This window comes from Saccopteryx bilineata, chromosome 1, assembly GCF_036850765.1.
Source record: "Saccopteryx bilineata isolate mSacBil1 chromosome 1, mSacBil1_pri_phased_curated, whole genome shotgun sequence".
Classification (NCBI taxonomy): domain Eukaryota; kingdom Metazoa; phylum Chordata; class Mammalia; order Chiroptera; family Emballonuridae; genus Saccopteryx; species Saccopteryx bilineata.
The window spans coordinates 394,507,385-394,532,776 of record NC_089490.1 but is presented as its reverse complement, the minus strand read 5'-3'; the positions used below and the strand labels follow the sequence as shown (position 1 = coordinate 394,532,776).

At 38.5% G+C, this 25,392-nt stretch overlaps 1 protein-coding gene across 1 annotated transcript in view; it reads right to left on the bottom strand.

Annotated features, from left to right (window-relative positions):
• Positions 1-6,512: 6,512 nt before the first annotated feature.
• Positions 6,513-25,392, bottom strand: part of MS4A13 (membrane spanning 4-domains A13) — a 31,547-nt gene continuing 12,667 nt past the window's right edge. Inside the window, exon 6 of the mRNA XM_066252850.1 lies at positions 6,513-6,761. Coding sequence (XP_066108947.1) covers positions 6,513-6,761 — 249 coding nt within the window. The remainder of the gene's footprint in view (positions 6,762-25,392) is intronic.

Below are 25,392 nucleotides of genomic sequence, written 5' to 3'. Positions count from 1 at the left end.
AAACAGATCAAAGTGGAAAAAGAATATAGCAAAAGAGGCATACAGTTTTAAAGAATAAAATGGCAATAAACAATTACATATCAATAATAACCTTAAATGTAAATAAATTAAATGATCTAATCAAAAGACATAGGGTAGCTGTGTGGATAAGAAAACAGGACCCATACATATTCTGTCTACAAGAGACACACCTTAAAACAAAAGATGCACATAAACTGAAGGTAAAAGGATGGAAAAAAATATTTCATACAAATGGAAATGAAAAAAAAAACTGGGGTAGTAATACTTATATCAGACAAAATGGACTTTAAAACAAAGGCTATAGTTAGAGATAAAGAAGGTCACTACATAATGTTAAAGGGAGCAATCCAAAAGGAAGATATAACCACTATAAACATCTACACACCTAACATAGGAGCACCAAAATATATAAAGCAGACTTTGATGGATATAAAGGGCAAGATCAACAGCAATACTATAATAGTAGGGAATTTCAATACCCCACTAACATCACTAGATAGATCCTCAAGAAAGAAAATTAACAAAGAAACAGCAGACTTAAAGGACACACTAGATTAACTCGATTTAGTAGATATCTTCAGAACCTTTCACCCTAAAGCAGCAGATTATACATTCTTTTCAAATGCTCATGGTACATTCTCTAGGATAGACCACATGTTAGGGCACAAAAGCGGTCTCAACAAATTTAAGAAGATTGAAATCATATCGAGTACTTTCTCTGATCACAATGGCATGAAACTAGAAATCAACCACAACAGAAAAACTCAAAAATACTCAAACACTTGGAAACTAAATAGCATGTTATTAAATAACGAATGAGTTAACAATGAGATCAAAGAAGAAATAAAAAAATTCCTAGAAATGAATGATAATGAGCATACAACAACTCAAAATTTATGGGACACAGCAAAAGCAATACTGAGAAGGAAGTTCATAGCATTACAGGCATACCTTAAGAAGTTAGAAAAAGCTCAAATAAACAACTTAACCCTGAATCTAAAAGAACTAGAGAAAGAACAGCAAGTAAAGCCCAGAGGTAGTAGAAGGAAGAAAATAATAAAGATCAGAGCAGAAATAAATGACATAGAGGCTAAAGAAACAATACAGAGGATCAATGAAACAAGAAGCTGGTTCTTTGAAAAGATAAACAAGATCGATGAACCTTTAACCAGACTCACCAAGAAAAAAAGAGAGAGGACTCAAATAAATAAAATTAGAAATGAGAGTGGGAAATAACAACTGATACAACAGAAATACAAAGGATTATAAGAAAATAAATACTATGAAGAACTGTATGCCAAAAAATTAGATAACCTAGATGAAATGGAAAAATTCCTTGAAACATATAATCTTTTAAAAATCAATCTGGAAGAATCAGAAAACCTAAACAGACCAATTACAACAAATGAGATCTAAACAGTTATCAAAAAACTCCCAACAAACAAAAGCCCTGGGCCAGATGGATTCACAAGTGAATTCTACCAAATATTCTACCAAGAAGAACTAACTCCTACCTTTCTTAAGTTATTTCAAAAAATTCAAGAGGAAGGAAGACTTCCAAGCTCCTTTTATGAGGCGAGCATAATTCTGATTCCAAAACCAGGCAAAGACAACACACACACACAAAATTATAGGCCAACATCCTTGATGAATCTAGATGCTAAAATTCTCAACAAAATATTAGCCAACCAGATGTAGTAATATATCAAAAAAATCATACACCATGATCAAGTGGGATTTATTCTGGGAAGGCAAGGCTGGTACAATATTTGCAAATCAATCAATGTGATTCATCACATAAACAAAAGGAAGGAGAAAAACCACATGATAATTTCAATAGATACAGAAAAAGCATTTGATAAAATCCAGCACCCATTCATGATCAAGACTCTCAGAAAAGTGGGAATACAGGGAACATACCTCAACATGATAAAGGCCATCTATGACAAACCCACAGTCAACATCATACTCAATGGGCAAAAATTAAAAGCAATCCCCTTAAGATCAGGAACAAGGCAGGAGTGCCCCCTTTCACCACTTTAATTCAACACAGCCCTGAATGTCCTAGACACAGCAATCAGACAAGAAGAAGAAATAAAAGGCATCCAAATTGGAAAAGAAGTAAGACTATCATTATTTGCAGGTGATATGATATTGTATATAGAAAACCCTAAAGTCTCAGTCAAAAAACTACTGGACCTTCCTGACCAGGCAGTGGCACAGTGGATAGAGCGTTGGACTGGGATGCAGAGGACCCAGGTTTGAGACCCGAGGTTGCCAGTTTAAGTGCAGGCTCATCTGGTTTGAGCAAAGCTCACCAGCTTGGACCCAAGGTTGCTGGCTCAAGCAAGGGGTTATTTGGTCTGCTGTAGCCCCCCTGTCAAGGCACATATGAGAAAGCAATCAATGAACAACTAAGGTGTTGTAACGAAAAACTAATGATTGATGCTTCTCATCTCTCTTTGTTCCTGTCTGTCTGTCCCTATCTCTCTCTCTCTCTGACTCTGTCTCTTTAAAAAACAAACAAAAAACTACTGGACCTGATATATGAGTTCAGCAAGGTGGCAGGATATAAAATACTCATAAATCAGAGGCATTTTTATACACCAACAATGAACTGTCAGAAAGAGAAATTAAGGAAACTATCCCCTTCATTATTGCAACCAAAATATAAAGTACCTAGGAGTAAATTTAACCTAGAAGATTAAAGACTTGTACTCGGAAAATTATAAAACATTGATAAAAGAAATCAAGGAAGATACAAACAAATGGAAGCATATACCATGCTCATAGTTAGGAAGAATAAACATCATTAAAATGTCTATATTACCCAAAGCAATTTATAAATTCAATGCAATACTAGTTAAAATACCAATGACATACTTCAAAGATATAGAACACATATTCCAGAAATTTAAATGGAACCAAAAAAGAACAAGAATAGCCTCAGCAATCTTACAAAGGAAAAATAAAGTGGGAGGTATCACACTTCCAGATATCAAGTTATATTAAAAGCCCATTGTACTCAAAACAGCCTGGTACTGGCATAAGAACAGGCATATAGATCAATGGAACAGAACTGAGAACCCAGAAATAAACTCATACCTTTATGGACAACTGATATGTGACAAAGGAGGTAAGAACATACAATGGAGTAAAGACAGCCTCTTCAACAAATGGTGTTGGGAAAATTGGACAGCTACCTGCAAAAAAATGAAACTAGACCACCAACTTACACCATTCACAAAAATAAACTCAAAATGGATAAAAGATTTAAATGTAAGCTGTGAAACCATAAGCATCTTAGAAGAAAACATAGGCAGTAAGCTCTCCAACATCTCTCACAGCAATATATTTTCTGATTTATCTCCACAGGCAAGTGAAATAAAAGACAGGATAAACAAATGGGACTATATCAAACTAAAAAGCTTCTGCACAGCTAAAGACAATAAGAACAGAATAAAAAGACAAACTACACAATGGGAGAACATATTCAACAATATGGCTGATAAGGGGTTAATAACCCAAATTTATAAAGAACTTGTAAAACTCAACACCAGGAAGATAAACAATCCAATCAAAAATTAGGCGAAAGAAATGAATAGGCACTTCTCTAAAGAGGACATAAAGATAGCCAATAGGCATATGAAAAAATGCTCTACATCACTAATCATTAGAGAAATGCAAATTAAAACCACAATGAGATATCAACTCACACCAGACAGAATGGCGCTCATCAACAAAAAAACACAGAATAAGTGCTGGCGAGGATGTGGAGAAAAGGGGACTCTCCTGCTGCTGGTGGGAATGCAGACTGGTGCAGCCACTGTGGAAAACAGTATGGAGATTCCTCAAAAAATTAAAAATCGAACTGCCTTTTGAACCAGCTATCCCACTTTTAAAAATATACCCCAATAACACCATAGCACTGTTTCAAAAGGAGAAATGTAACCCCATGTTTATGGCAGCATTGTTCACAATAGTGAAGATCTGGAAACAGCCCAGTGTCTGTCAGTGGACGAGTGGATTAAAAAGCTGTGGTATGTCACAGGGAGCAGGAGTCCAGGAAAGTTCCCCACAGGAAAAGTCCGCATGGCACTGGAATTGTTGTCACCATTCTATACTTTGCAGCTCATGTCCAAGTCCCAATGACCTCTGCTTCTAGCTGGCAATGATTCAGGTAGACTGGAAAAAGCCATCTGCAGCATGCGTGGATATGGAGCTTCTGTTCTCCTCTGCCTGGAGAGTTGAGACCAGGTTGCTTTTCCCTGGAGCTCTGTGACTGTGGCATAGTAAAGAGAACCTTGGGCTACACTAAGCTGGGGGGCAAAGGTAAATTCATAATACAAGTTGGCAAAAGGAGGAAAGAGAGCTCTAAATTAGGAGTAGGTCCCAGCCTGAAATATGAGTGGGGCATTGAGGCAGGAGGGATAAAGGAAACACCATATATTAAGCAAAGCAGCAGAAAATAGGACTATCAACACCCACAACAGAGATCTTTGAGGGAAGAATAAAAAACCTGACTATTCAGGCAAAACATAGTTAAGTGGCCCTTGTGCAAACGAAATCAGTTTACCTGCTTCTCGGAAGAAACACCCCAGGCTCGTCCACAGTGTCGTAGATGGGGCTGACGGCCCTGGGCACCTTCAGCCCCCAGTGGCAAACCCCAGCTTTCTGGGCAAGGTTAGGTCATAGGTGGCTGGAGCAGGGCTGGAAGAGACTGAACCCTCCCTTAGAGGAGCAAGGGGGAAGCCCACCTTCCAGTGTCCCTGTTTCCTCACAGCAGAGGCGTGTAAGCCTGGCTGTGACAGCTCCTAACAGACTGAACTGTGGTTGGGTTTCATTTTTCAGGGATTGGGCATGGTGATGGGGCCAACTTGGACTTGGTGAACATGTTAAGGACACTACTCTTTTATGGATTCTTGTTGTATTGGCCAAGAGTTTGCTTAAAGGCTTTTAATCACTGTAAAAAAAAAATAGAGGACTGGATGAAGAAGATGGGGCACATATACACCATGGTATACTATTCAGCTAGGAGAAATGATGACATCGGATCACTTACAGTGGAATGGTGGAGTCTTGGGAGCATTGTGTGGGGTGAAATAAGCGCATCAGAAAAAAACAGGAACTGCAGGATTCCATACATTGGTGGGACATAAAAGCGAGACTAAGAGGCATGGACAGGAGTGTGGTGGTTACGGGGGGTGGGGGGAGGGAAGGAGGGAGAGGGGGAGGGGGAGGGGTACAGAGAGAACTGGATGGAGGGTGGCGGAGGACGATCTCTCTTCGGGTGATGGGTATGCAACAGAACTAAATGACAAGATAACCTGGAAATGTTTTTCTTTGAATGTATGTACCCTGATTTATTGATGTCACCCCATTAAAATAAAAATTTATTAAAAAAAAAAAAGCTGTGGTACCTATATACGATGGAATACTATTGGGCCATGAAAAAGGAAATCTTAACTTTTGTGACAACATGGTGGATATGGAAACTATTATGTTAAGTGTAATAAGCCAGGCAGAAAAAGAAAAATATTATATGACCTCATTCATTTGGAGAATCCAATGAACAATGTGAACCGAGGGACAGAATTTAGACAGAGGAGAGATTAAAGGGACCAGAGGAAAAGAGGACAGAGGGAAAGGGGATGATAGGATGGATAAAGCTGAAGGGAAGGGGGGAGGGTGCTATGGGAAGGGGGACAAGGGACATGTTGAGGGGAATATGGGGGAGGGGGGATGCATTTGGGGCAACACTAGAATCTATGTAAACACAATACATTAAAATCAATTAAAAAAAAAAAAGAAAAACAGGGATGAGAAGGAACAGAACTTTCTGAGTTCTTAGTGGTTTTCAATTTTTTAGTTCCCGGTTTTGGAAACCTGGCTGATTTCTTGCCTTTCCATTATGTAAATGTATCTGTTCATATGTGATAATAATGTATTTTTCTTTTGGTGAAACTCCCTCCCTCCCTCTTTCCCCTCCTCCCTTCCTCCCTCTCTCGCCCTCTCTCTCTCTCCCTCCCTCCCCTCTCCTTCTCACAGGGAATCTCCAATGTCTGGTGGGTCTTCTTATTTATAGCTGTATCTGAAGTCTGAGATCTTATCTTCAGACTCTCCACTTATAAACTTTCCTTCTTTTTACATAAACCAAGAACTCTTACGCCTGGGTTGCCCCTGGGACGGCCTACTGATGCTTGACATTCAGAAACTGTAGCGAGATCCAGTGGAAAGAGTCAAACTTGAGTTTATGTCCTTACCGGTTACCATGTGAGCTGGCTCATATCCTTTGTTCTTTCGAAAGCTGTGTCCTCAGCAATAAAAAAACAAACAAAAACCCGTAGGAGGGTATTGGGGGACGTGTAAAAGAAACTGGTTCAAAATTGAAACTCAAAACAAGAGCTCTACGTTCTACGTTGGGAACGCCCAGCCCACAATGCGACCCCTACCGACCATGGATCTATCTCTACGTTCACGTGATCACAGGACTACAGGGATCTAATCCAGCAGGTGACGCCCCTACTTCCGGACCCTTCTGCTGCAGGGGGTCCTGGCAGCAGCACTTGGACCTCATCCCTGCTCTCACCGCCCCTACGCCTCCGGACGACGCTGCAGCTGTAGCCGATAGTGCGACTGGGTGGGGGGAGGGTTCGGACGCTGCGTGAAGGGCCCCACGTGAAGGGCCCCGCGTGGACACCTCTGCAGTTGGGACCTCGAAGCTCTACTGGGTCTCCAGGCTCCCAGGACAAAGACAGGGAGTAAGAGAGCTGACACAGACGAGGGTAGAAAAATATATATATAATCTTTATTGAATAACTCTGCACCCGGTTTTCTTGGGCTAATACCTGATGTTTCCACCCCCTAACACTAAAACGTCAGATTTTTGAAGACATTAAAATATCTCGCAAAATTTTTTAATTTTTAAATTTAATTTAATTTAATTTTTTTTTTTTTTGTATACAGCAAAGTATAAAATATAATGCCCACAGATTTTGATATCCTTACTCCTGTGCTTGGAGATGACATCCCAAATGTCTTTGGTCTCAGGGAATATATATTGAGTAAAACAGATCTGAGACAGAAAATCATACCTCTTACCTCTATTTTCTTAGGCTATAGAAAACAAACTTTCTAATTTATACACAGTTTTGTGTACGAGTTTTTTTTTAAACACTCAGTTATTAGCCAAACAAGCAAACAAACAAACATAAAAAGAATACACTTACCCCAGAATTTTTCAGCTTCCCAGGAAAACTGTTTAGGGGGAACATTTTCAACTTTCTAACTCTGTCAATATACTAGCGTTTCATAGTAGATTTATGTCCTGATTTACCAGAGCGAAATAAAATGCTGACTCTAACAGTACCAGATGATTAAAATGTTGCCTTTAATGACCAGTGAGATTCTGTGCTCCAAGATGCTGAATAGGAATAAATTATTTTTCCACAGCCTGAAAATTTATAATACTGCACATATATTTTAAGTATATACAATAATGTGAAGTTACAGGAAGTTTATAAAAGAAAGCACCCATAATAACATGACAAAATTATGAATTATTAATAGGTACTATATATTATGTGATTTAAACTTAAAAATAGGTGTTTAATGTATCAGAACTGAAACTATTTTCAGCACAGTGGAACTGTGTACCATTTCTTGGTGTAAGTGGATGTAAAACGTAATTTTGGTGTGTAATAATCTTTTTTGGATTCTTCTCTGCCCACATATGTGGCTACCCAAATTTAAGGAGATTGGTGTCTAATGTACAAAGGGAAAAATGTGAAAGAACTTTTTTTGGTGGGGAGCATGGTGGGGGCTTGACAAAAGATGCTTTACATAGTACTGTTGGAATATAGAGGTGGTTGTTGAAATAAGGGGAGAGAATTTGTATAGAAGGAAAGAGGCCGAAATGGTCCCACATTCCCTTTGAGTTATGGTTACTAGAACCTTCCTGACACACTGACATGATCCCAAATTAGGTGTGCTGTCAAGAAATGTTTCAACTTTCTTTCTGAGATTTTTCATTGCTGGTGTATAGACACATAACTTATTTTTGTATGTGTTGGTCATGAACCTCACAAATTTGCTGAGTTCACTTAATAGCTTTAGTAGCTTTCCGTTGGCTTCCTTCATATTTTCTGTTTAGAAGATCATGTTATCTGTGAACAAAGACAGTTTTTCCATTTTATATGCAATTTGAATGGCTTTTTTTTATTTCTCTTGTTTAATAGCTCAGCTAAAACTTCCAGCACAATGTGGAATAACAGAGGTAGAAGAGGGCATCCTTGCTTTAATCTTAGGGGAAAAGTTTTTAGTCTTTCACCATTGAGTATGATGTTGCCTGGTTTTTCATAACTACCCATTATCATGTTAAATATTTTTTTCTATTCTTAGTTTTCTGAAAGTCTTTCTCCTTCCATTTCATTGAGGAATAATTGATGAATATAACTGAATATATTTAAAGTGTACAACGTGAAGATTTAACACACATACAATTTGTGGTATAAGTACCAAGATCGAGACAATTAACACATCCATCACTGCATAATTAACTTTGTGTGTGTGGTGAGAATGCTTAAGATTTACTCTCGGCAACTTTAAAGTATGCAACACCATTTTACTAACTCAGCCACCAAGCTATACGTTAGAGCCTCAGATCTTATTCTTATAACTGAAATAATATACTTTGACCTACATCTTCCCATTTCCTCTTCCCCTCAGTTCTTGGCTATCATCATTCTATCCTCTGTTTCTATGAAATCAACTTGAAAAACAATTCCACTTATAAGTGAGAACAGATAATATTTGTATTTATCTGTTTGGCTTATTTCATTTATCATAATGTCCTCCAGGTTTATGTAGGTTGTCACAAATAGAAGGATTTCTTTTTTTAAAAAAAATAGATGAATAATATTCCACTATATATATTTACATATCACATTTTCTTTATTTGTGAAATGACATTTAGGTTGTTTCCATATCTTGGCTATTGTGAATAATGTTGCAATAAGCACGGGTGTGCAAATATCTCTTCGAGGTCCTGATTACACTTCTTTTGGGTAAGTACCCCAGAGTGGGATTACTGGATCATATAGTACAGTGGTTCTCAACCTGTTTGGTCGTTCGACCCCCACTGGGGTCGCGACCCGCAGGTTGAGAACGGCTGATATAGTAGTTCATTTTATTTTAAGTTTTTTAAAAACCACATTATTTTTCATAATGGCTATATCAATTTACATTTTCACTAACCATGTATGAGTCCTTTTTCTCAACCTCCTCACCAACTTTGTCATCACTTGTCTTTTTAAAAAACATATTATTCATTCTAAGAGGTGTGAGGTGATAGCTATTATAATTATAATTTTGATTTTCCCTGATAATTAGTTATGTTGAGCATCATTTCATACACCTGTTGGACAGTTGAATGTCTTCTTTGGAAAAATGTCTATTCAGGTCCTTTGACCATTTTAAAATCAGCTTGTTTGTCTTTCTTCTATTGAGTTAAATGAGTTCTTTACATACTCGGGATACTAACCCCTATCAGATTCAGAGGGTCCTTGGGTTATGATATAGTTTCATTCCTATGACAGTGAAATAACCCGAATTTTGGTGTAAGTTGAAACACACTCTAGCCTAAGTCACTTACCTATCCTAACACAGTTGTAAAATCATAGTCTAGAACATAAAAACACAAACACACCACATTACTGCGTATTCTCCCACTGCGCAGAAGCAAACTAGTTCACCCACATAGTCCATAAGTATGACGCTAACAGGGTAAGCCGAGACACTTATGTCTCCCAACCCCACATATGTAGATATTTTTAACAGCCTAACACACCTCTACTTTAATGTCACTGTTATCTCAAGCTCAACTTATTCATAACAGAATTATTTTATTCAATCCTGCTTGTCTTCTACATTTTCTATCTATGCAGGTGTCACCCAAACCAGAAACAGGGGAGTTATTTTAGATATTTTTTATCTCCATACCTTATGTTTAATCAGCCAACAAGTTTTATTCCCTCCCTTTTCCCAACAGAAGGGTCATTCTCTTTTCTGTGCTATTTCAGTTTTTATACTTCGGCTGATATATGTATCACACTGCAGAGTCTTCATTTCTTACCTGTTTTCTCCCCTAAAATAAAAAGTTTTTGCAGTAAGGTACCTTATTAAGCTTTGCTACTCCACAGTTTAATAGATTCATTGGCACACCGTAGACCTTGTGTAGAACTGATAGACATGAGCTAAGAACTGAAATTATGAGGTGCGTGAAATTTTATTATATTAAGATAACAATTGATGAAGTGTCTTGAGAAACAAGGCAGAAAACAAATGAAAAATAGAAGCATATTTTAAAGAGAGCTACATGTACCCACTGGCTTGATTGATGTTGCTAAGCAAGGCTTTGTAAAGTTCTCCACATTAGAAGAGAGGGTGAGTCTGCATTCAGAACTTACCCTTGGAAAATTATCATTGTGGAAAAACAGCCTGTCTGCTTTGAAAAGCAATTGAACAGATGACCCAAGCAATGATTAAAAACAAAACAAAACAAAACAAAAAAACCCAAAAAACAAGAAGCAAGGGGAATGAAAGGGAAGAAAGACAGTAGAGACTTTCAGGTCAGAAAGAAACTTTAATGAGAGAAATCAAAGGACAATGAATGGACTGTAAGTTGGATGTCTTTTTATTCTTTCTTTGTTCAGGTAGAAGCTAGTTCAGGTAGAAGAACTGAGCCTATAATGTACTCTTCACTTGTGGGGGCATAAATTATTGAAATTTTTCCTGAGACTTATGCAATCTCCTGCTCTCAAGTATTGAGGGCCTGCACTTTGGGGACAGTCATGGATCTTCTATGGTGTCTTACACAGGCTTGCCTAGCGAGAACTGACAGCTCTTCAGAGTACTGAGAAAGGAAGTTCTTCCTTGTAATCATATCATATTTAAGTAACAAAAAGCTTCCCATTGGGGCCTACACAAATATGTGCAGAGAAATTTCTTGAATACTGCAAAGAAAAAAACCCCCAGTTTGTTTTGTATTTTCATTTGCACAAAATCTGTGGGCTTTGTAGTAACTTTGTTAAACAGATATCATCAGGTCTGGGCAGCAGGAAAAAGCTCACATTTCCAAAGTTTTTATAATTTGCTCTGAATTTCCTCTGAAACAGTTGAAATGTCTTCACTACTACCACGACTCTGAAAAAAAATTAATCTCTTATAAATCATGTTTCTTAAAATTATACCTGCAATAAATACTAAATTTTTAAAAAATACAGTACAAGCAATCTGATATTTATAGAAGAAAATGTCAAAACTGCCCTCTTTCTGTCTGACCTCTAACACAACCCATTCTCATAATTCCTGTTGGGCTACTTGGAACTTTTGGTTTACTTCCATACTTTAATAATAAAAAGTATTCATGGTCTTCCTGAACATGAACAGTTGCCAATATTCCAAAAGTCACCTTGTCATGACATTTCCCAATTATTAGCTATTCCTTCTCTCCAAAACTAACTGTCATTTTGACTCTTAAATGATTATTCCTTTCTTTTCTTTCTAGTTTTTACCAACTCCCTTGGATTCTTCCCTGAAAATTATAGTGTAGTTTTGCCTGGTTTCAAACTTCATATGCATGGAATCATAAAGTATGCATTCTTTTGAGTTTGCCTTCTTATACTCAACATTATATATATGAGATTCATTTATGTTGTTAAATGTTGAATGTTGGTGTAGTTCATTTTAATTATTATGTAGAATTTTAGTAACGTAATAAACCTCAATATATTCACCATTATTCCATTTGCATTTTTCCACTTTGGGGCCATTTTGTGTAATGCTGATATTATATATATATTTACTGGAAGAATATCTTGGTGATATGTACACACATTTCTGTTGGGTGTATACTAAGGACTGAAATTATTGATAAGGTATGCATGTCTTAACTTTTAGTAAATAATGCAAAAATGTTTTCAAAATGGTTGCAAAAATTAGTATTCCAACTAGGAGTGTATGAGAGATTTCTTTTATCCAGTCATTACCATCACTTAGAATTTTATTTTGAAATTTAGTCATTCCGTTAGGTGCTTAGTATTTCATTGTAATTTTATTTTCATATTATTATTTAAATGATTATTTATTTTAATAACTTATATTTGTTTTCTTGATATCTCATATTATTTTATGTTCTTCCTTTAACTGTTTTTTAAAAATTACTTTCTGGGTACCATCTTAATTTTTTGTTGATTTTTATTATAATTTTTTAAAAGTTTTCTTAGTTATTGGTCTAGGGATTCAATATACATCTTAGTTTACTAGAATTTGCTTCAGATGAATGCTAATTTAATTTCAGTAAAATATGGAAACTTTGTTCTCATATAGCTCTATTCCTTTTCCCTTCCTTTGTGCTATTATTTTCCTTTGTGCTATATATTATTGTCCTGTGTATTATACCTACATATATTATATACACAACACATTGTTATGGTTATTGCTTTTGTAATATTATCTCTTAAAATTTCATAGAAGGAGAAAAAATTATGTCTATAGAATAGGATGGCAAACTATGGCATCTGGATGGACCAATTTGGGCCACCACTTGTTTGATGAGAGTTTTATTGGAACAACGACATATCCATCCATTCGTTTATGTATCATCTATGGCTGCTTTCATGCTACAAGGGAGAGTTGAGTATTTGTGATAGATAGAATTAAGGTTGATAATAACATGACTTTAAAATAAAGAGATTAAGATTATCTGGGTGAGCCCAGTATAATTTATGCAACTGTCATTGAAATGAATTAAGGAAAGAAAGCACAAAAGATACACTTACACTATTTTTATAGCCATCTACATAATTACCTTTACTGATGCTCTTTATTTCTTCATGTGTATTGTGTTCCATCTGATATCACTTCCTTTCATATTAAAGAACTTGCTTTAGTGATTCTTATAAATCATTTCTACTAGCAACAGTATCTGTCTTTTTCATCCATATTTATCTTTAACCTTCATTTTTGTATTCACAGTTACCAGAGAAAGCCGCCCTGTTTAGGTTAGTGAGGAAGGCGGAGCATTTCTTACTCCCTATTTCCTTCGGGGTTTGGTTATATATTTAGCCAATTTTTCACTCGACCATACCTTTGAGTGTATTGCGAAGCATCTGGAGGCTCCAAGGATAGGTTTTTCTGTTTCTGGTTGAAGATCTTGTTGAGCTTTGGGGGAGATTTATCGGTATCGCTTCCTACCCTGCCATTACTCTGACGTCATCTCCTAACCTTCATTTTTGAAAGGTAGTTTTAAAGCATATAAAATTCATGCTTGACTGTTTGTTCCTCCAGCACTACCTTTAGGGCTTCATTCTTTCTGACGAAAAATCAGCTGTTAAACTTATTGTGGTTACATTGTACATGAAGAGTCATTTTTTTCTTGTTTTCAAGATTTTTTCTCTCATTTTTTTTTTATCAGTTTGGCTTTGAGCTGTTGAAGAGTGAATCTCTTTGTGCTTATTGTAACTGGAGATTACTGAGTTTCTTAGAGAGTACTACTTTTAATTAAATTTGGGAAATTTTGGGGAGAGACAAGATGGTGCTGGAGTAGGCGGACGTACCAACACCCACCTCCCAGAACCAAAATGGATTTTAAACTAATTTTAAGAACTATCATCTGGAAAAACCAACTTTGGACTAAACTAAGAGGACTGTTCAACCAAGGAACACTGAAGAAGCCACACCAAGACTGGTAGGAAAAGCGGAAACACAGAGAGGGCTGCCCAGCTCCCCGAAGTGAATGGCAGCCAGGAGACACTTGCGTGGCGGGGAGTTTAGCAGAGAGGGGAGGGTCCTGAGCCCCAGGCACAAAGCCCCAGCCTGAAGCCACAGAGCCCAGAAGAGGCGTATGGACAGTATTTAGCTGGAAACAAGTCAGGATACTGTTTGTGAGAAAGAGACTGATTTCTCAGACCCAGGATTCTTCTTAAAGGGACCGCGCAGAACACCTCTCTCACAACCACACACCTGGGGCTCCAGGGGACTGGGAGAGAGGAGAGGACCGGAGTGGCAGGAAGAGAGTGTAATCTAGGAGGCACAGGGAGAAACATTTTGGGAGACAGCCACCCTAACCCCTGGGTCGAGTCACTCCCCAAATCTGAAGTGAACATTTTCCCTGGAAACAGCAATACCAGCAAAGGGAAGCAGGAGAGCAGCCAAACAAGCTCCCCACGTGGCACTGAGAGCAGAGTTGCTTAGAAGGAGGGAGCTTTCGGGGCGACAGTAGTGAGTGTTAGGGTCTGAGCTGCAGCGCCCGCACCCTACACAGCCGAGGGCTTGCTGGAGGGCGGGCGGCAGTGGGATGCAGAGGGGCGGTTCTGTTGGCAGGGGCGGAAGCCTGCTGGCCACCACTCGGCTCATGTGTGAGCTCAGTCTTGCCCGGCTCAGGAGGAGTAGGCATGCAAAAGCAGTCAAGCCCAGTTGCCAGCAGCCTTTAATCCAGCCCGCGGGAGAAGGGAGGGAATCCCTGAAGGGGTGGAGACCAGCCCTTGAGCAAGGGCGCAGGAGCACAGCCCTGCCCCGCCCGTGGAACCGAAGCTTGTGGCTTGACTTGGGAGCTGGCTCCTCCCGTGAGGGTGGAGCCAAAAGCCCAGAACAGGCGGAGTTCTGCTACTGAGCTGAGCATGGGCACACCAGTCCTGCTGGCCAGTAGAGCCAAGGCTAGCAGCCATTCCACGAGCAGGCTCCTCCTGCAAGGGCAGGGCGAAAGTCTGGAAACAGGCAGAGACCCGCAGCTGAGCAAAGGTGCTCGCCAGTGCCCTTAGGACCGAGCATAACGCCACGCACGGGGGTGGGGCGACAGCCAAGGCCACCAAGGCTTGTACACCTGAGCATGTGAGCACAGCCGCTCCCATGAAAAAGAGGTGGAAACCACAGCAACAGCCCCAGTGGGCAGGCACCAGCAACGCCCAAACCCAAAAGCCCTAGGCAGCAACAGAAGAGGGGGTGGTGGGCCTGCAGACAGACCATACCTAGGGAACAGAGGCCATACCCAGTGGACTCCAGGGGCTAAAACCTTCCTTTACACAGAGAAAATGCAGAGGCAGAGAAATGCAACACAAATGAACCAAGAGAAATCCCCAGAAAAGGACCTAAATGAATCAGATATAACCAAATGCAGAGTTTAAAATAATGATTGTTAGGATGCTCAAAGATATTAGAACAACAATAGATGGTCATTACAAAAACCTAAATAAAGAGATAACAAATATAAAAAAGGACATTGAAATAATAAAAAAGAATCAGTCAGAAATGACAAATACAATATCTGAAATAAAGAACACAATGGAAGGAATTAAAAGCAGGATGGATGAAGCGGATAATCGAATCAGCAAGTTAGAGGACACGATAAATAAAGGCACGGAAGCAGAACAGAAAAAAGAAAAGAGACTCAAAAAGTCTGAGGAAACTCTTAGAGAGCTCTGTGACAACATGAAGAGAAATAACATCCGCATCATAGGGGTTCTTGAAGAAGAAGAGAAAGAACAAGGGATAGAGACTTTGTTCAAGCATATCATAGCTGAAAACTTCCCTCAATTAAGGCAGGAAAACATCTCACATGTTCAGGAAGCACAGAAAACTCCATTAAGGAGAAACCCAAAGAAATCAACACCAAGACACATCATAATTAAAATACCAAAGCTAAGTAAGTGATAAAGAGAAAATATTAAAAGCTGCTAGAGAAAAAAAGACTATCACCTACAAAGGAGCCCCCATAAGGATGACATCCGACTTCTCAACAGAAACACTTGAGGCCAGAAGGGAATGGCAAGAAATATTCAAAGTAATGCAGAACAAGAGCCTACAACCAAGACTGCTTTATCCAGCAAGGCTATAGTTTAAAATTGAAGGGGAAATAAAAAGCTTTACAGACAAAAAAAAACCCCTCAAGAAATTCACTAAAACCAAACCAAGGCTGCAAGAAATGCTAAGGGACCTGTTGTAAACAGATCAAAGGAGAAAAAGAATATAGCAAAAGAAGAATACAGTTTTAAAGAATAAAATGGCAATAAACAATTACATATCAATAATAACCTTAAATGTAAATGGATTAAATGATCCGATCAAAAGACATAGGATAGCTGTGTGGATAAGAAAACAGGACCCATACATATGCTGTCTACAAGAGACACACCTTAAATCAAAAGATGCACATAGACTAAAGATAAAAGGGTGGAAAAAATATTTCATACAAATGGAAATGAAAAAAAAGCTGGGGTAACAATACTTACATCAGACAAAATGGACTTTAAAACAAAGACTATAGTTAGAGATAAAGAAGGTCACTACATAATGATAAAGGGAGCAATCCAACAGGAAGATATAACCGTTATAAATATCTACACACCTAATATAGGAGCACCTAAATATATAAAGCAGACTTTGATGGATTTAAAGGGCAAGATCAACAGCAATACTATAATAGTAGGGGATTTTTAATACTCCATTAACATCATTAGATAGATCCTCAAGAAAGAAAATTAACAAAGAAACAGCAGACTTAAAGGACATATTAGATCAACTTGATTTAATAGATATCTTCAGAACCTTTCACCCTAAAACAGCAGAATATACATTCTTTTCAAGCGCTCATGGTACATTCTCTAGGATAGACCACATGTTAGGGCACAAAAGCGGTCTCAACAAATTTAAGAAGATTGAAATCATATCGAGCACTTTCTCTGATCACAATGGCATTAAACTAGAAATCAACCACAACAGAAAAACTGAAAAATACTCAAATACTTGGAAACTAAATAGCATGTTATTAAATAATGAATGGGCAAACAATGAGATCAAAGAAGAAATTAAAAAATTCTTAGAAACAAGCGATAATGAGCATACATCAACTCAAAATTTATGGGACACAAGCAAAAGCACTCCTGAGAGGGAAGTTTATAGCATTACAGGCATACCTCAAGAAGCTAGAAAAAGCTCAAATAAACACTTGACCCTACATCGAAAAAGAACTAGAAAAAGAACAGCAAGTAAAGCCCAGAGGTAGTAGAAGGAAGGAAATAATAAAGATCAGAGCAGAAATAAATGACATAGAGGCTAAAGAAACAATACAGAGGATCAATGAAACCAGGAGCTGGTTCTTTGAAAAGGTAAACAAGATTGATGAACCTTTAACCAGACTCACCAAGAAAAAAAGAGAGAGGACTCAAATAAATAAAATTAGAAATGAGAGTGAAGAAATAACACCTGAGACAACAGAAATACAACATATTGTAAGAAAATACTATGAAGAACTGTATGCCAAAAAACTAGACAACCTAGATGAAATGGACAAATTCCTTGAAATATACAATCTTCCAAAAATTAATCTGGAAGAATCAGAAAACCTAAACAGACCAATTACAACAAATGAGAGCTAAACAGTTATCAAAAAACTCCCAACAAACAAAAGCCCTGGGCCGGATGGATGCACAAGTGAATTCTACCAAATATTCAAAGAAGAACTAACTCCTATCCTTCTCAAACTATTTCAAAAAATTCAAGAGGAAGGAAGACTTCCAAGCTCCTTTTATGAGGCGAGCATAATTCTGATTCCCAAACCAGGCAAAGACAACACTAAGAAAGACAATTATAGGCCAATATCTCTGATGAATATAGATGCTAAAATCCTCAACAAAATATTAGCAAACCGGATCCAACAATATATGGAAAAAATCATACACCATGATCAAGTGGGATTTATTCTGAGGAGGCAAGGATGGTACAATATTCGTAAATCAATCAATGTGATTCATCACATAAACAAAAAGAAGGAGGAAAACCATATGATAATTTCAATAGATGCAGAAAAAGCATTTGATAAAATCCAGCACCCATTCATGATCAAAACTCTCAGAAAAGTGGGAATACAGAAAACATACCTCAACATGATAAAGGCCATCTATGACAAACCCACAGCCAACATCATACTCAATGGGCAAAAAGTAAAAGCAATCCCTTTAAGATCAAGAACAAGGCAGGGGTGCCCCCTTTCACCACTCTTATTCAACATAGTCCTGGAAGTCCTAGCCACAGCAATCAGACAAGAAAAAGAAATAAAAGGCATCCAAATTGGAAAAGAAGAAGTAAAACTATCATTATTTGCAGATAATATGATATTGTATATAGAAAACCCTAAAGTCGCAGTCAACAAACTACTAGACCTGATAAATGAATTCAGCAAGGTGGCAGGATATAAAATCAATACTCAGAAATCAGAGGCATTTTTATACACTAACAATGAACTATCAGAAGGAGAAATTAAGGAATCAATCCCCTTTACCATTGCAACCAAAAAAATAAAGTACCTAGGAATAAATTTAACCAGGGAGATTAAAGACTTGTCCTCGGAAAATTATAAAACATTGATAAAAGAAATCAGGGAAGATACAAACAAGTGGAGGCATATTCTGTGCTCATGGTTAGGAAGAATAAACATCATTAAAATGTCTATATTACTGAAAGCAATTTATAAATTCAATGCAATACCGATTAAAATACCAATGACTTCAAAGATATAGAACACATATTCTAAAAATTTATATGGAACCAAAAGAGAACACGAATAGCCTCAGCAATCTTGAAAAGGAAAAATAAAGTGGGAGGTATCACACTTCCAGATATCAAGTTATATTATAAGGCTATTGTACTCAAAACAGCCTGGTACTGGCATAAGAACAGGCATATAGATCAATGGAACAGAACTGAGAACCCAGAAATAAACCCACACTTTTATGGACAACTGATATTTGACAAAGGAGGGAAGAGCATACATTGGAGTAAAGACAGCCTCTTCAACAAATGGTGTTGGGAAAATTGGACAGCTACCTGCAAAAAAATGAAACTAGACCACCAACTTACACCATTTACAGAAATAAACTCAAAATGGATAAAAGATTTAAATGTAAGCCGTGAAACCATAAGCATCTTGGAAGAAAACATAAGCAGTAAGCTCTCTGACATCTCTCGCAGCAATATATTTGCTGATTTGTCTCCACAGGCAAGTGAAATAAAAGACATGATAAACAAATAGGACTTGATCAAACTAAAAACTTCTGCACAGCTAAAGACAATAAGAACAGAATAAAAAGACAAACTACACAATGGGAGAATATATTTGATAATGCGTCTGATAAGGGGTTAATAACCAAAATTTATAAAGAACTTGTACAACTTAATACCAGGAAGACAAACAATCCAATCCAAAAATGGGCAAAAGAAATGAATAGACACTTCTCCAAAGAGGACATACAGATGGCCAATAGGCATATGAAAAAATGCTCTACATCACTAATTATTAGAGAAATGCAAATTAAAACCACAATGAGATATCACCTCACACCAGTCAGAATGGCACTCATCAATAAAACAACACAAAATAAGTGCTGGAGAGGATGTGGAGAAAAGGGAACCCTCCTGCACTGCTGGTGGGAATGCAGAGTGGTGCAACCTCTGTGGAAAACAGTATGGAGATTCCTCAAGAAATTAAAAATCAAACTGCCCTTTGACCCAGCTATACCACTGTTAGGAATATACCCCAAGAACACCATAGCACTGTTTGAAAAGAAGAAATGCACCCCCATATTTATAGCAGCATTGTTCACAATAGCAAAGATCTGGAAACGCCCAAGTGTCCATCAGAGGATGAGTGTATTAAAAAGCTTTGGTACATATATACTATGGAATACTATTCAGCCATACGAAATGATGACATCGGATCTTTTACAACAACATGGATGGACCTTGATAACATTATACTGAGTGAAATAAGTAAATCAGAAAAAAACAAGAACTGCAGGATTCCATACATTGGTGAGACATAAAAATGAGACTAATGGACATGGACAAGAGTGTGGTGGTTACGGGGGGTGGGGGGAGGGAAGGAGGGAGAGGGGGAGGGGTGGTGGAGGGGCACAAAGAAAACTAGATAGAAGGTGACGGAGGACAATCTGACTTTGGGTGATGGGTATGCAACAGAATTGAATGACATGATAAGCTGGACATGTTTTCTTTGAATATATGTACCCTGATTTATTGATGTCACTCTATTAAAATAAAAATTTATTTATAAAAAAAAATTTGGGAAATTTTTGGAAATTATTATTTCAAGGTTTTTTTCCCTTGTCCCATTGTTTTCTGGGATTCTTATTATGCATATGTAGGTGTAATACATGGTGTACCAAAAATTTCTTGTTCTCTTCTTTCTCATTTTTCAGATTAGAGAGTTTATATTGTCCTATTATGTTTGCTGATTTTGTCTTTTGTCAGCTCAAATCTGTTGAGCTCCTCTAATGAATTTTTCATTTCAGTAACTCTATTTTTAAACTTCAGGATTTCCATTTGTTTTTTTTTCTTTATTAATTTCTATCTCTTTTATTTATATTCTTATTTTAAAAATTAAACAGCTTTATTAAGGTGTAAACTGATATGCAAAGAACTGCACATATTTAATGTGTACAATTTGATAAATTCAGACATATGCAAACACTGTGATACTATCATCACAATCAAGGTAATGACATTGATATTATTTGATGTATTAATTCTTTAAGGATATTTTCCTTTAGTTCTTTGAAGTTTTTCTTTGTAAAGTTCAACATTTGTCTTCCCTTCCTTCTAAGACTGCTTTTTACAAGTGTGTAGGTCACTATTTCCTGTTCTTTGCCTGTCATATTTTGTTATTGTTGCTGAAAAATGGATATTTTAGATAGTTCATTGTAGCAACTTTGCATTCTAATTGCTTCTACTTACTTCAGGAGTAGTTGTTATTGTCTTTTGTGACTTGCTTATACTAATTTTTTGGAGTTTATGTCCCTTGCAGTGGGTGAGAGCTGACTTCTACCCTTTGTCAATGAATCAGTTTAGTTTAAGGAATATATTCAAAGTATGGGCCATTTGTAAATCTGCCCACTTGTGTTTGCAAGACCTCTTATTCAGCCAGGTGTGAAAAGCTTACTAGGACACTCTCCAGTCTCCTTAATCTTTTGGACCACAGGGATAAGTAGGGTATTATCAAGGCCTATGTTGCCCCTTTTGTTCTCAAAATCTCTCTTTAATCTTCTGGCTGGTTGCCAGTTAATTTCTTGACTCAACAAGTGATTGTGATCTCAATTAAGCTATGTGTTATATTGGCTTTTCCAGTTTGTCACTGAGATCACTATTGTTATAATAACACTGCTAGTCATGGAACTTTCTGTGCTCTGCTGCAAAAAAAATCAGCCCTTTCCAGTAGTGAGATTGCTAGTCTTCACAGTTGACTCATCCAGGTAAATTTCTATAAAATAGAACCTGGGTGGGAATGGGTGCAGAATGGGAAAAATTAGAGCAGCACCAAGCTGAAATGTCAGACACCCCTTGTTTTTATTGAGGTTCAGTAATTTTTCTTCAACACTTCTCAACTGGTGCATTTACTGGTAAATGTCTGGGATATTTAAAGGATTGTTTATTCACATTTCTAACCAGTTTTTTCACTTCTTTTGGGGGACATCTGCCATATCCTCACTCCAGAATTCTGTAGTAACAGAGTTACTTTCGCATTTTAGTTAGTCCCACTCATAGAGCTTTCCCCTACCATCCTGTGTAAAATAATCTTTGCCTTATCTCTTTACTCTGCTTTATTTTACTTCATAACACTTTTCCATTTCCTAAAATTACTTTTTTTTTTAATTTATTTTTCTGAAGTTGGAAACGGGGAGGCAGTCAGACAGACTCTCGCATGCGCCCGACCAGGATCCACCCGGCATGCCCACCAGGGGGTGATGCTCTGCCCATCTGGGGTGTTGCTCTGTTGTAACCAGGGCCATTCTAGTGCCTGAGGCAGAGGCCACAGAGCCATCCTCAGCGCCCAGGCCAACTTTGCTCCAATGGAGCCTTGGCTGCAGGAGGGAAAGAGAGAGACAGAGAGGAAGGAGAGGGGGAGGGGTGGAGAAGCAGATGGGCGCTTCTCCTGTGTGCCCTGGCCGGAAATCGAACCCAGCACTCCTGCACGCCAGGCTGACACTCTACCACTGAGCCAACCGGCCAGGGCCTAAAATTACTCTTTGTATGTATTTATTGTCTTTCTCTTCTAGTGCAATGCAGGATCCCTGAGAATAGGGATGCTGTCTTGTTAATCACTGCATCCTTAGTGTCTATTATAATGTCTAGTATATGGTAGGCCTACCATAAATATTTGTGAAAGAACAAATGGTAGATATCTAGTCTTTTTTTTCCCTAGATTTTATTATTCATTTTGGAGAGGAGGTAGAGAGAAGGGGGGAGGAGCAGGAAGCATCAACTCCCATATGTGCCTTGACCAGGCAAGCCCAGGGTCTCAAACCAGCCACCTCAGCATTCCAGGTTGATGCTTTATCCACTGCACCACCACAGGTCAGGCTGACATCTAATCTTTTTAAGTTGTGAGGAAATCATCATTTTGTGGTACTGTGAAGTATTACAGCTATTTGGGATGTTATTAAACTTACAATTACAGTTGACACTTGAACAACACAGGTTTAAATTACAATTTTTTTTTCAATAAATATATTGGAGGCTCTGGTTGGTTAGCTCAGTGGTAGAGCATTGGCTCGACATGTAAATGTCCCAGGTTTGTTTCCTGGTCAGGGCACATGGGAGAAGTGCCCATCTGCTTCTCCACCCCCTCCCTCTTGCATTTCTCTCTCATCTCTTTCTCTGTCTCTCTCTTCTCTGCCCCTCCTGCAGCCATGGCTGGATTAGAGCCAGATGGCCCTGGGCACTGAAAATGGCTTCACGGCCTCCGCCTCAGGTGCTAAAAAATGGCTCCAGTTACAATGGAGCAAAGGCCCCAGATGGGCAGAGCATTGCACCCTAGTGGGCTTGCTAGGTGGATCTCGGTCAGGGTGCATATGGGAGTCTGTCTCTGCCTCCCCTACTCTAAATAAAAATAAACAAACAAACAAATAAATATTGAAACATTTTTGGACATTTGTGAAGATTTGAAAAAACTTGCAGATAAACTGCAGAGTAGAAATATTGAAAAAGTTAAGAAAAAGTTTGGTATGTCATAAATGCATAAAATATATGTAGCTTCCAGTCTATTTTATCATTTACTACCATAAAATATGCACAAGTCTATTATAATAAATTTAAATATATCATAACTTATGCCACAGACTGTACATGGTGCCATTCACAGTTGAGAGAAGTAAAAAAACATAAAGATGTTGTATTAGATCTTAATTGCATGCAATTAACTGTAGTACAAACTATACTACTGTAATAATTTTGTAGTCACATCCCGGTGTCATTGTGATGAGTTCAAATGTTGCGAGTATCCTCTGAAAATGTCATGTGATGTTAATCAACTCCTTGTAAGTTTGTCTCTCCAAGAAATTGCGCATTGCAGTAAAAAGTGATCTTCTGAAGTTTTCACATATTTTTCTTCGTGTTTGGTGTACTCCTGTAAACTATGAATAGCACCATTGGACCCTGCAAAGTGCCACTACTGATGCCGGAAGTGCTCCCAAGAAGCAAGAAAACTCAAGACATTCCAGGAAAAAGCTGAATTGCTTTATATCCATCATAGATTGAGGTGTGAAGCTGTGGCTGCCCACCATTTCAAGATAAACGATTCCAGTGTAGGGAGCATTGCAAAACAGAAAAGGAAGCTTGTGAATCTGTCGCTGCAGCTATGCTAGCAGGCACGAAACCTTGTACTTCTTGCAAAATACTTTATCATTTATTGAAAATGCAGCTTTATTGTGGGTGCAAGATTTCTATAAGAATTGCATACCTATAGACTCTACTATGATTCAAGTGAAAGCAAAGTCATCATAGGACAAATTAAAGCAAAAGGCAGGCAGTGGATCTAAAGCTGGAGAATTAAATGTCCGCAAAGGATGGTTTGATCATTTGAGAAAGAGGTTTGGCTTAACAAATATCAAGAAAACAAGAGAAGAAGCTTCTACTGATCAAAAGGAAGATGAATTCCCAGATGTCATTAAGAAAATAATTAGCCTGACTAGGCAGTGGCGCAGTGGATAGAGCATCGGACTGGAATGTGGAGGACCCAGATTCAAGACCTCAAGGTCGCCAGCTTGAGCGCAGGCTCATCTGGTTTGAGCAAGGCTCACCAGCTTGAGCCCAAGGTCGCTGGCTTGAGCAAGGGGTCACTCAGTCTGCTGTAGACCCCGGGTCAAGGCACATATGAGAAATCAATCAATGAACAACTAAGGAGCCGCAAGAAAGAATTGATGTTTCTCAGCTCTCTCCCTTCCTGTCTGTCTGTACCTATCTGTCCCTCTCTCTAACTCTGTCTCTGCCGCAAAAAAAGAAAAAACAAAGAAAAAAAGAAAATAATTAAGGAGAAAGGATACCTGCCTGAACAGGAATTAATGTTGAAAAAAGTCCCCTATTCTTGGGGGGAAATGCCACAGAGGACCAGGAAGAAAAGCGAGCGCCAGGATTTAGGGCAGGAAGGAATAGGCTAACTCTACTACTGTATTGTGCAAATGCAGCCAGGTTTATGATCAGGACCCCTTATCTATAAAACAGTTCACACCGAGCTTTGAAGGGAAAAGAGAAACACCAGCTGTCAGTCTTTTAGATGTGCGACAAGAAGGCCTGGACACTGACAACCCTTTTCCTGAATGGCTTCATGTGCTTTTCCTTGAAGTCAGAAGTACCTAGCCAGCAAGCGACTGCCCTTTAAAGTGCTTTTGATATTGACAATGCCATTGGTCACCCAGAACCCCATGAGTTCAACACTGAAGGTGTTGAAGTGATCTACTTGCCCCCAAACATGTTGTCTCTGATTCAGCCTCTAGATCAGGAGGTCACAAGGACCTTTAAAGATCATCATTACACCTGGCAACATGGTACTCTATGGAAAGGCCTGTCAGTGTTGTAGAAGAGAACCCTCATAGAGAGGACATCATCAACGTCTGGAATGGTTACAACAGTGTCATTACAGAATTACATTACCGTACAGTATGCCTCTCTCTCTCTCATAATTGGAGAAACTGCATATCAGCCTATCATCATAGGTAAATACTTTTTTAAAAAGGTAAAAATGTGGCTCTGGCTGGTTGGCTCAGTGGTAGAGCATTGGCCTGGCGTGCAGAAGTCCCGGGTTCAATTCCCGGCCAGGGCACACAGGAGAGGTGCCCATCTGCTTCTCCATCCCTCCCCTTCTCCTTTCACTCTGTCTCTCTCTTCCTCTCCCGCAGCCGGGGCTCCACTGGAGCAAAGTTGGGCCAGGCGCTGAGGATGGCTCTGTGGCCTCTGCCTCAGGCACTAGAATGGCTCTGGTTGCAACAGAGTGATGCCCCAGATGGGCAGAGCATTGCCCCCTGGTGGGCA